The 12,728-nt window shown below is 51.7% G+C and overlaps 1 protein-coding gene across 6 annotated transcripts in view; it reads left to right on the top strand.

The window, feature by feature from the left end:
* The window catches only part of LOC144162578 (uncharacterized), a 77,385-nt gene that overhangs the window by 33,003 nt on the left and 31,654 nt on the right, over positions 1–12,728 (top strand). For all 6 annotated transcript variants that reach the window (XM_077693171.1, XM_077693170.1, XM_077693172.1 and 3 more), the window contains 2 exons: positions 1,930–2,159; positions 3,788–3,929. In XM_077693171.1, the coding sequence (XP_077549297.1) occupies positions 1,930–2,159; positions 3,788–3,929 (372 nt within the window). The remainder of the gene's footprint in view (positions 1–1,929; positions 2,160–3,787; positions 3,930–12,728) is intronic.

Below are 12,728 nucleotides of genomic sequence, written 5' to 3'. Positions count from 1 at the left end.
TAAAATTAAAACCATTCTCGCCAGTGCCGTAGAACAATTATCACGTGATGGTATCAGTGTAATGTGAATATTGAGTGTCGGCACTGCAATCTCATAAGGCTGATCCATAGGGCTAATTGGTTAAAACTTCTTGGTTGAGCTAAATGGCTAATGTAAATTGTGGCTGGCTCGCAGAAGGAGAATGAAGTCTGCTTTGATGGTAAACCAGCCTTATGATCGTACGTGTGGAAGAGGAGGAGGCAGAACTGTGCTTTCTCACGATTTGCCATGGATATTACCATTGCTACATCTACTTCCATATACATGGACACATGGCCAATTGTAAAGAGAGCCAGAATATTTTAAAAACAAAACTATTCTGGCACCGGCACGACGAAGAGACGACATGCCCCCTGCAATGGTTAGCGCAGCAAAATCTTCAAGACCCGGAAAAGAAACTGTGTTTGAGGAAAAAACAGATGGGAGGACATTTCTTAAGAAGATGATGGTGAAAACGCGAAGCTTCCTCCCGTGAAGTCTCGGTGAAATTCAGTTTAAAATCCGAACTGCTTCGTTCACTTCGGAATGGCGCAATCGGATACACGTCGCCTGGAAAACACGAGAGGCTCAGGTTCGATTGCGACTGCGGGAAGCGTTTTTTGTTGAGGCGATTCATGTTCCTTTGTGGAATCCGATTGTGTAAGTCGCGCTTCATGCAGAGCGTTTTGGGCCTAACGAATTGTGTTTTGTGCTTCAATTTTGGGTATTGAAGGCATTGACTTTTGACCCATAAAAGCTTCGCGTTTCAGCCATTTTTCACTTCACTCATGATTATCATCATCGTCGGGGGAATTTGGCTTTCCTGCAGTGCGTTTTGGAGCAACGTCACCATCAGCGAGGAATAGAAATCGACGGCATCGACACTTACCAAGCATTCTCTTCCCGCTTTCGCGTGTTCTTCTGTGATTCCTTAAATGAAGTGGCCGTTTTTGCAGCATAGCTGTTCACGCTTTTAGTACCGCCGTATCTTGTTACCAGCAAAAAAAGCACCACGAAAAAATACCGAGCACAAGTGAGCGTGCTCTTCGAGGACATTCTGACCAGCGTTCGAGGCTTCTGTTCTAGTCGCCAGTTCACCTGGGCTCACCCCTCAAGTGGAAAGCTCAGAGCCCCAGTTTGCGCCACCGAAGTCAAGTTCGGCAAGCCGGTTACTGACGGTTCTAGCGCGTGCTGACCCGGTCCACTTTGGGAGAGATGTGAAAGCGTGCGCACAAAACGATCCGGGCCTTCCAGTCATGCAGAACTTTCAGCAGCATGATTGTAAATCCATGTAAGGTGCAACAGCCAGGTCTCGAACGAAGGTAAAAGGGGCCGCCAGCTCTGCAGTCTCTCCATCTTTCTACGACTAGTGCAAGCTTAGTCAATTTTGTAAAAACAAGTTCGTTGAGTGGGAACCCCTATATGGTTTTAGTGTACTGTTGGGCGAGTTGGTAGCTCTAATTGAAATAGAGACAGCGTGAAAACTACGCGAGAGATAATAGAAACACATGACATTGGCAAGATAGGTACAAATGCATTAGCAGGGTGTCAATGGTGTTTTCACTGAGTGATTTTCTTTCTAACAAGCGGTGTACATCGGATACGACATAAACTGATATCTTTAAAGATTGTGCCAAGTGAGTGAACGCCTTTTGATGTGGTTGTGTGGTTTCTTGGTTTTCTGTTGTCTTGCTTCGGTTTCCTCTTTTGCTTGTTTTGTGGTTAAGGTATTGTGTACGTGTAAAAGGTGCAAGTTTCTTTGTAGTAAATTCCGTTGGAGGGGAGCGCTCGTGCCGTCTCGTTTCCTCTTGCCTTTGTTCCTTTTCGCGCTGTAACTTGTACTATGCTTTGGCACAGCTGAAAAAGGGTACAAGCGCCCTTCTGGAAGCCTAGGCATGTGCTTGTGTGCAGGCCCACCAAACCATGGACGTCGTGGATGGCGCAAGGGGGGGCAGCGCTTCTGGCGCACCACTGCACACAGAGCTGACATCTGACGATTACTTTGAGTTGGTGGTGCAAGAAGCCGAACGAGTGGGCGCCGCTGCTGGAGGCTCTCCTACGAAGACTTTCAAGGACGCCATGCGGTTCCACCGTGAGCTGCAAGAGGGGGAACTGAGCTGGCAGAAGCAGTGCAAAGACAAGTGAGTGAGTGAGTGAGCGAGTCAGAGAACGAGCGTGCGAGCGAGAGTGTGAGTGAGCAAGCCAGTAAAGAGCGAACGAACGAAAACGCGAGTGAGTGAGTGAGGGAATGAGCTAGCGAATGAGAAAGAGAGTGAGGGAGTAAGACGTGGGGAAAGACCGACGTAAAACGAATGCAAACAAAAATTAAGGCCGTCCCACTCAATGTGAAAGCTGTCGGAAATCAGAGCAGTGATTCACCATAATGGGCTGTATCACGGTTTTCCGCTTACTGCTACCACCCCATGCAATTCAAATTCTTCCGCTATCGTAGTGCTCGCGCGCCCACTGCCTGAACTGCACCTGCGGGAGTTCTGTTCTCTTTGTGCTTTTCTCCCCGCACGTGCCGGCGTTGCACTGCCATCCCAACAGGCGTCCTTAACTAAAGAAATGCGGGCGCTGCCGGTTAATTACGTATATTGTCCCTGAAATGTGCTTACAGTTTCCATGCGCTAAACAAAGGGAAGATGTATCACAAGTACCAGCGCTTCACGAGTTTTCAACGCTTATGAGTATATAAGCCGCTTGGCTTTTCAAGTTTCTGGGGTACGCCACGAACAACAGCGTTACCCCGGGACGCCGCCTTTGTGCTCTATTAGGTGCAGACAACTTTACGCGCTCGCCTTATCGTCCTAGCCCGCTCGCTCGACCCAAGGATATAGAGCACCAAGGCGGCGTCCCGGGGTAACGCTGTTGATCGTGGCGTACGCCAGAGGCTTCGAAAGCCAAGTGGTTTATATAGTAATAAGCGTTCAAAACTAGGGAAACGCTGGCGCTTGTCACACATCTTCCCGTTGTTGAGCGAAAGAAAACTATACGTGAATTTGAGGAAAAATATACCTAATTACCGGCAGCACCCGCGCTCCTTTACTTTAAGATGCCCGTTGAGTAAAATGTGGCAGTCCAACGCCGGCACGTGCGGGGAGAAAAGCACAAACAGAACAGAACTCCCACTTGCGCAGTTTCAAGCAGGGGAAGTAGCAGTAATCAGATAACGGCAGTAAAGCCCATTATGGCCAATTACTGCACTGCACTTCCCACTGATTCCACATTGAGTGGCACGGCTTTAATTTTATACTTCGGTCCAGCGAGCGAGCTAGGACGACAAGGCGAGCGCCTCAAGTGCCCTGCACTTAAAACAATGAATGTTAAAGACCAGAAAGTCGCGCCCTGTCGCTGCATGTTTGGGCCTGTAGGATCGATTGTAGACCTTCACGCGACGGCCTGGCTATACTGCACTGTCAACTCTCGTGGACGGAAGAGGGCAGTGGGTGGTTTGGTACTCCCACACGAGCTGATGTGTGTAGAAGAAGCAATCTGAAAACAGGAGTAGCTGTAAGCGTGTATTATTAGACTGCGGTATCGTTGATACCGCAGTCTAATAATACCGCAGGGGTTGCGGTATCGTTGATAAGATATTATATTCTCTGAAACAATTCCGGTTGAGCGTTAATCGTCGGCGTTACACTGACACCTTCTCCACCTTGATCCCTCAATCAGCCCCGCACTTGTCCACATTGACATGTTTAAGATGGCGCTCTATCAAGCTTCAGGTCGTCATCACTGATTCGCTCACTCTGGTGCCGTGCAGGGAACTCGAGAAGGAAGGCTTTGCGTGTCTGCGGACGATAGTTCCGGGCTTGAACAAGAGGAGTAGCTACGTAGCAGTGGTGCAAGAAACGGGCAATTACATAAAACAACTGCACGAGGAGATTCTCGCACGCTTCGGCAAGGTACGTACTGCGGCTCTTTCCTGTTATGGGTTCGTCGTGGTAGTCGCGGCACCCCTCGCAATTGTTATGAAATATACGCTGCACTCTCGATAAGTCGTTGGTACGTTTCACATTTCCGCTTCGTATCAGACAAGCGCACGGCGCGGTGCACATGGAGCAAAGTACGAGGGTGATTGTTCCAATGCGGCAAAAGACGCGGGGACGCGCAGCTCACCCTTCGCCCGCATGTACCCTGTATATTCTAGTTCATTTTAGCAGCGATTGTTTAATTTTAACATCGAATTACTGAGAGTGAAGAAAAGCACAGGCGGGCGCTGAACAAGCAGCTGAGCGTATTTATTGCGGCTTGCAAATGAATACGTTTGGCGCGCACACGCGCACACGCACACGCGCACACGCGCACACGCGCACGCACACGCACGCACGCACGCGCGCACACACCCTGTAGGAATCACCCTGTTCACCCTGTAGGAATCGTGGACAACCGCGTCCCGTGATCACGAGCCGGCACGCGCTTCGGGGGCAGACGTGTTCTGCTGAAACCGGGCCGCGCTCCGCTGGTTCGTCCGCGTCCCCCGAGAGATGGCAGCACCGGCCGTGCGGCTGATAGGCGCGCGGGCGACGCGAACTTGTGCGCGCGAAAAGGGGAGACGAAGAGAGTCTCGCCGGAGGCCCGGTCGGTTTACGAGCGGCTGAACATCGCGGCGGTGCGCGTACATGCATCTCAGGTGGGAACTTTGTCGCGCGCCATGAGTGTCTGCCTCCCTTTCGCGGTCACGACACGGACGGCGTGATTCGTGAACGCCGTCGAGCCTTGTGCACGCATGCTTTGGGATTTCATAAATAAACGGCTGTGCTTCCACCCTACGGTCCACTGTGTTCTCGTATCGGCGAACCTCGCTGACCTTCCGTGGGCTCGGGACCCGCGTGGTTGACACGCCGGGAGCTAGCACGGTGGCCTACCTCAAAGTTCTGGCAATGTCCCCGAGGAACCCCTTATATTCGACAACCCTTTCAAATAGTATCTCACTGTTAACGATGCACTTGTCATCCCTTGCATCCATTTTAAATGCTTCGTATATTTGGCGCGTCACGGCATCCCTATACTTCTTCATGATGGAGGAAATCACTAGACGAGGCAAGCAACCGCACGATGCGCAATGAACTGCGAGGTCTCTTCCGCAAATGCTTTTAGTACGTTCGCGTGCTCACGCAGCCGGTCATACACGCACGTTTCTTTAGGTTTTCACAATATACAAGCGACCGCAACGATGTAGAATGTCTTACACAAATGCCTTATTGCACTCCGTTATTTAAACGTTTGGTTTAATTATTGGCGCACGTTTTTTGTTTCTTTGGAATTGGAGGAGGCTTGGGGCTACTGTGGTCATACAAGGAAAGAGGACTTGCTGTCATGCCGTTTCAAAAGTACAACTGCAGAAGCAGCGAAGTTATGGACGCAAATTTTGGAAAGCAGGAGGATGGGAGCCCGGAGGAGGTAACAAAGAATGCGATCAGCCTATGCGAAGAAGTGGGTCTGGGCAGACTGGCGAAGTCCGTCGTCTGCAAATAAGGTCTACTTGGGTGCCTTATTTTCGGCAAATACTCATAAAGAGGGCGGTCCTCTTCGGGTCATTAATCGAAAAACAGATCATGGTGACACGAGATTGGCAATGAACGAACTGGCCCAACTTCAGGAGCTCATTCAAGTCTTTGTCGAAGCTTTCATGGAACGAAATGTAGTAGCGCAGACGCAGCGATGTCGGGAAGGCGAGGGCGAGAGCACGCGCCATGCAGCGCACGTGCACAAAGTTAATTAATAAATAAATGACCTTCATTTAGGAAGAGGCCTCAGGCCCTGGGGGTGCGGTTTGGGTCAACGGAATAGGGAAGACCCGTATTACAAGTATAGATCACATGACGTAATCGTTTAGAGTTCGTCTTCCGCTTAGCTGCAGGCACGGTTTGAGTGTTCACGTAGGCACTGTTCGTTGGTATGTGGAGCACTGTCAGGAAGGTTTACACGAGTACAGTCGCGTGCACGAACACTTGAAAAAAGGGTGGGACTCAGTCAGCCACTATACAATTCTGTGCAGACCACTTTGTACAGCAAAGTTTGCTACCCTTTCAAGGGTGCGTGGTTTGCGTCTAATAATCTGCAACATCTCAGTTAGTGATTGGGGGGCCGCCTGGGACTCTAGGAGTTGCTCTCAGCCAGTTGAGAATGCTAAAAAAGACCACATTAGATGAAAGAGATTGGAGATAGTATTGTCACGAATGACACTCGATACTTGTAATGATCCAGGCTATCAAGAAGATTTAATGCGTCCAAACTCAAAGCTGCAGCCCAGGGCCCGTGAGGACAAGCGCTTTCCCAAGCGTTCTCGTGTTCTTTTCTCCCTCGCTGATGCTGATAGCCGCGGCATTTCTTCCCTGACTTGTTGGTGATGATAGTGGCGGCATTACTACCGAGGGCATCTACTCGATACTGCGGACAGCGAAATGACATTTTCAACGCGGATCACCATCTGCAAGACGGAACACTTCCTGTTCGATACGTGGGTGCGTAGTCCTTGCCTCAACGTTCGTAGTAAGGCTTGAGTCGCACGGCGTGTACCGCTTCGGATCTTGGCCTTCGACAGGAGGCTGTGCGCGCTGTGTCAGGTTTGACTTCATAATTGAGGTCACCAATGCGGCGGAGTATTTTATAGGGGCCGAAGTACCGCTTCATAAGCTTCTCGCTCCGACCACGGCGCTGTACGGGTGTTGAAACCCAAACTCGGGCACCAGGGTTGTAGCGGTTAGCGTCGACGAAGGTTGTAGCGGTTAGGTTGTACAGTCGAAGGTTGGAGCGGTTAGCGTCGACGGATTGTTGATTTTGAATTCTCATCCTTGCGAGTTGTCGTGCTTCCTCAGCGCGCTTTGCGACTACGTCCGCGTCTTCGCGTGTATGGTCGCTGGGCAAGTGGGGCAGCATTGCGTCGAGCATGGTGTTTACGTGCCGGCCGTGCGCCAAATAGAATGGAGAAAATCCCGTCGTTTCTTGGATCGAGGCGTTGTACGCAAATGTCACGAATGGGAGCACTTCGTCCCAAGTTCGGTGCTCGACGTTTGCGTATATGGCTATCATATCTGTCATAGTCTTATTGAGGCGCTCTGTAAGTACATTTGTTCGGGCATGGTACAGCGTTGTTCGACGGTGGTTGGTGTTACTCAAGCGGAGTATGTCCTGCGTCAGTTTAGACGCGAACGCCGAGCCGCGGTCAGTGAGTAACACTTTGGGAGCTCCATGCCGCAAAACAATTGACTCAATAAAAAATTTCGCTATTTCAGCGCTTGTTCCGAGCGGCAGCGCCTTAGACTCTGCGTAGCGGGTTAAATAATTCGTCGCTATCACAATCCACCGATTGCCAGAGTTGGACACGGGGAATCGGCCGAGAAGATCCATGCCAATTTGTTCGAAAGCAGTTAGCGGGGGCTGGATAGGGCGTAAAAATCCGGCCGGCTTTGTTGGCGGTTTCTTCCGCCTCTGGCATTCTCGGCATGTTTGCGCGTAGTGACGAACGGATTTCGGAAGACGAGGCCAGTAGTATTTTTCTCGTATCCGGGCTAGTGTGCGGCTATATCCAAGATGTCCGGCGATGGGGTGGTCATGAGAAGCTTCGATGACTTCGTCGCTGAGGCTGTCTGGCACAACGAGAAGCCACGGCCTGCCGTTTGAGTCAAAGCTCTTTTTGTAGAGGACGCCCTGTCGAAGACAGAACGAGGAAACGTTATGGGGAAAACTTTGGGAACGTCAACTTGTTGGCCTTGAAGGTATGCCGTAAGTTTTTGAAGCACAGGGTCCTGTCGTTGCCGGGCTGCCATATCAGAGCCGTGTAGTATTCCCATAAAGGCGTCGTCATCGTCGACGTCCGGCAGTGCGCTGTCCACGGGGGCATGAGACAGGCGGTCTGCATCACTGTGTTTGCGGCCCGACTTGTAAATGATGGAAAATTCAAATTCTTGAAGGCGTAGTCACCAACGAGCAAGTCGTCTGGATGGGTCTCTGAGGTTGGCAAGCCAGCACAGTGAATGATGATCTGTGACTACACGGAATGGACGACCATACACGTAGGGAGGAATCTTTGTAACTGCCTAATTGACTGCAAGGCACTCCTTTTCGGTAGTTGAATAGTTTCGCTCCGCTTTGGTTAGCGTACGGCTCGCGTAAGCGGTGACTCGCTCAGCGCCATCCTGCATTTGGATAAGCAGAGCACCAAGTCCCGTGCTATTTGAATCGGTATGGACTTCAGTTTCAGCCTCCAGTTCAAAATGGCCTAAGACGGGAGTCGTTTGCAGAGCGGATTTTAATTCCTCGAATGCGCGAAGTTGTTCTTCATTCCACTCGAACGGGACCCGTTCTTTTGTAAGGTAAGTCAGTGGGGCAGCTATCTGGGAGAAGTTCTTGACGAAGCGGCGATAGTAAGCGCACAGACCCAGGAACCTTCTCACTTTCGACTTGTCAGACGGTGTTGGGAGGGCGCGAACCGCGGCTGTTTTCGCTGGGTCAGCACTTACACCTGCGCTGCTAATAATGTGGCCTAGGAACTTTAACTCATTGTACGCAAACCGGCATTTTTTTGGATTGAGTGTAAGGCCCGCGGTTTCGAGAGCCTTCAGTACTTCTCGAAGTCGTCGTAAATGTTCGTCGGACGTACTTTCAAAAATGACGACGTCATCGAGATAAACGAGGCAAGTATACCATTTGAGGCCGGCAAGAACGGTGTCCATTACACGCTGGAAGGTCGCTGGTGCTGTACGTAGCCCGAAAGGCATCACTTTGAACGCATACAGCCCACCTGGGGTAATAAAGGCCGTCTTTTTTCTGTCCCCCTCGTCGACCTCAATCTGCCAGTACCCACTCTTCAGGTCTATTGACGAGAATAAGCGGGCATGGCGGAGCCGATCGAGAGTGGCATCGATGCGTGGAAGCGGGTACAGGTCCTTTGTTATTTTGTTTAACCGCCGAAAATCTACGCAAAACCGCAGTTTCCCATCCTTCTACTTTACAAGCACCACTGGTGCAGCCCAGGGACTGTTAGACGGTTAGATGACAGCGTCCTTCAGCATGCCCTTCACCTGGGTTTGTATTGCCCTCTCGTTCTTTGGGCGAAACTCGGTACGGCGGTTGCTGAGTTGGATGCGTGGCGTCATCAGTCAAAATCCGGTGCGTAGCAACGGTGGTTCGGCCAACTCCGGATGGCGTAGCAAAACAGTGACGAAATTCGTCGAGCAGTGAAAGCAACTCACTCCTTTGTTGACCCGGAAGTTTTGAGTTCACGTCGAGTTCCACACTTGCTGCCGTTTCCGACCGAGACGATGTACCGGCGTCGGACACCACGTCAACAGCTGAGATTTCGGCGATGCCTTCCACGTGGGCTACGGCCATGCCCTTGGTCAGGTGCTGCGATTCGTTTCGAAAATTTGTGACCAGAACTTCTGCGCATCAATTTTGAAGCCGCAGTAGGCCTCTGACGACCCCGATTCCTTTCTCCAGAAGAAGCTGGATACTGCCTTCTAAGAGTGCTTCCCCGTCAGGGCATGTGTCAACTTGCACCAGCAAGGAAACACTGGCCAGCGGAGGCAGCTTCACGTGCTCCTCTAACACACTGGCCGAGGCGAAACTTGGATCGGAGTAGCGGCGTGGTGCGTCCGGCATCCGCAGCGTGAGGCTGTTCGAGCCCAGGTCAATGACGGCACCATACTCGTAGAGGAAGTCCATACCGAGAATGATGTCTCGGGAGCATTTCTCCAGAACGACAATCTTCACAGTGCATGGCTCTCCGTGGATCTCGACGCGGGCAGTGCACAGTCCAACAGGCATTACCAGGTGTCCTCCGGCGGTACGTATGTCCGGGCCATCCCATGCTGTCATCACTTTACGTAGGTGACGGGAAAGCCTACCGCCGAGGACGGAGTGATCAGCACCAGTGTCAATGAGCGCCGTCGCGTCGTAGCCGTCTACAGTGATCGACAGGTTGTTCAACGGCACAGCAGTACGGATGAAAGGGTTGCTGGAGTCGGACTGGGAGCTTGGCGGCGTTTGCGGAGGTTTTTGATGACTTTCGTCGTCGGCAACACCACCCCCAGGCGTTGCCGTACTTAGTTTTCCCGGCGAGGCACGGGTGAAAGGCTTTCTCGGCAAGACGAGCGAAGAGGCGAAGGTGGGCGACGGGGTGACGGCGAACGGGGTCCACGAGGAACGGATGGGAACGGGTGCGTTGAGCGTCGAAGGTATTCTTCGATTTCGCGGGGTTTCTGACCATAACGTGGGCACGAGTCGCTTGGACGGAACCCTGGAAGTCCAAGCTCACGGTAAGGGAGCGGCGAAAGGTATGGTCCGGCTGTCCACAGTGGAAGCAGAGGGGTCGGTTATTCGTGTTCGCCAGACATCCGTTTTTCGCGGGCGAAGCTGCTGTGGCGAAGCTGCTGTGGAATATTCGGCGACTCACCGGCCACCCGCTGTGGTACCAGCTTTGAGTAAGGGGCGGCAACTAACGAGGGTGGCTGAGAAGCCGGCGTGACGTACGTCACAGAGGGACGTTGGGGGACAACTTCGACCGGAATTATGGGTGCAAATGTGCGCTGCACTTGTTCTCTGATAGCCTCCGCAACCGATACTGAAGCAGGTCACTCGCGCGTTGGGAATAGCTTTTGTAGCCCCTCTTGGAGCATGCCGCGGATGATCTCGAGGAGACAACTATCATTATTGCTGTTCACGTCTAGGCGGGAAGTAATAGTGCAAGCAGCAATTACGGGGGAAGCCACTAACCTGTGGTAATGGTTACTCCTCGCCGCTAGCACCTGTTCAATGTTTGTGGCTTCCGTCACAAACTCATTTAAAGTCGTCGGTGGATGGCGAACGAGCCCTCTTAAAATGTCGCTCATTACACCTCTCATAAGGGCCCGAACCTTCGTTTCCTCAGTAGCCAGCGGATCCGCTCGTGTGCTCAATTGCAGAACGTCTTCCACGAAGCTCGTCACGCTTTCGGTAGGCCCTTGGGCGTGGGTTCTTAAGAGTTCTTCGGCCCTTTCACGTCGAAAGCGGTTAGGGAAGGCTCGCCGAAGGCCCTCCTTGAAGGACTCCCATGACGTCATACGCGCCTCGTGGTTATTGAACTAGATGCGAGCAGTTTTCTCCAAAGAGAAGTAGACGCTCTTGCGGCACAGGTCTTACGTCCAACCATTGTGGCGAGCTACACGCTCGTACTGCGCAATCCTGTCTTCTACGTCCTCGAAGTCTTCGCCATAGAACGGGGCAGGATTACGGGGCGCGATCGCCCAGAACATAATCGGAGCGCCGATCGCGTCAGTCTACTGTGACTGCGACGTCATGCTAACCGCACGTGTCACCTGTGTCCTTTTGGGAACCGCGGTCAACTGCCCGAATTCCGGTGCTTGGCCTTGGGGACGTCGACTGGTGCGAACACCAGGCTCTTTGAGGAAGGCTCGCCGGCCCAGACTCAGTATCGGGCTTCGCTTACGGGGCCTTGAGGGGTACTCAGCATGAATGGGGTCTACCCCGCACCTCTACCAGAAATGTCACGAATGACAATCGGTACTTCCAGTGATTTAGGCTATCAAGAAGATTTAATGCGTCTAAACTCAAAGCTGCAGCCCAGAGCCCGTGAGGACAAGCGCTTGCCCAAGCGTTCTCGTCTTCTTTTCTCCCTCGCTGATAGTGATAGCCTCGTCATTTCTTCCGTGACTTGCTCGTGATGATAGTGGCGGCAGTATGTGCCGCGCCGAAGGTACATTTAGATGCCGAAGCCTGATTTCTTGTCCATTTAGAAATCATGTCCGGTGTGTAAGCCGCATCCGTATACACCTTGTTGGCGAGTACTTCTTCTGGTCTCGATAGTGTCTTTAAAGGTGTCAAAAAACCAGGTGAGGAAGCTTTAGCCAATCGTTGCCTTCTGAGTAGCTTGAATCGTCGGTACACTTGTTGCCAGTTCGTAGTGGGTACGTGTGTTTGGGCGAACGCAGCGCACTGTGACGACGGGGGGGTCAAGGGAGGATTTTGCACACTCCCGGGGAGAATTATGTGCCAGTTGGTCGCCCTGCGCTCCTGGTGTAGGTGCTGGTGTCCAAGCCATGCAGACTTTGATTCCTTTAAAATTTAGTTCTTGTACGGTTTTTAGTATGAAATTGGCTGTAAACTTTTGTGTGAAGGCTTTGTTAAGCTCCCTGAGTGCACGTAAGAGTCTGTTACGACTCTGAGTTTTCCTGTTTGTAGTTGTTCTGAGTGATTCTGAATGATAAGCAGAGCGCCTAATATTCCAGAGTCCCGCTTCGTCGGTCAGCTCACACGTGTTAATAATAGTGCGAGACCCATCCAGCCGAGGAAGTTCTGGGCACTTCCGTGCGATGGCTGCAGCAGTGTCAGTAACGGCAGCATCGGTAAAAAGATCAACTTCGTCTTCTTCCTTGTCATTGGGCAGTTTTTGCACATATCTTTCCCGGTCCTCCGGGTGTCGCCGAGAAATGGAGCGCCGACGAATGATGCCAAGAAAGGGTCTTTCCTATGATGGAAGCGTCTTCAGGCAGTTCTGGGGTCAAATTCACTTTTTAGAAGATCCCACCTTTGTATGGCATGTCACTCAGAAGCATGCTTGAAATGGTTTTGAAATCGTAGCTGTGTTTCTTCGACCAAAGTAATAACAGTTGGTAGAGAGACAGCTTGCTCAAGAATGTCCGCTCTTGTATGACTTGGAAGTCCAGTAACCGTCGTGATTAGTGCCCGGTTCAGAATTCTGA

The sequence above is a fragment of the Haemaphysalis longicornis genome, unplaced genomic scaffold (genome assembly GCF_048455015.1).
Source record: "Haemaphysalis longicornis isolate Haplotype H1 unplaced genomic scaffold, Haemaphysalis longicornis Haplotype H1 scaffold_12, whole genome shotgun sequence".
In the NCBI taxonomy this organism is placed as follows: domain Eukaryota; kingdom Metazoa; phylum Arthropoda; class Arachnida; order Ixodida; family Ixodidae; genus Haemaphysalis; species Haemaphysalis longicornis.
Note: the sequence above shows the minus strand (reverse complement) of the source record. Positions and strands in the feature narration are given on the sequence as shown.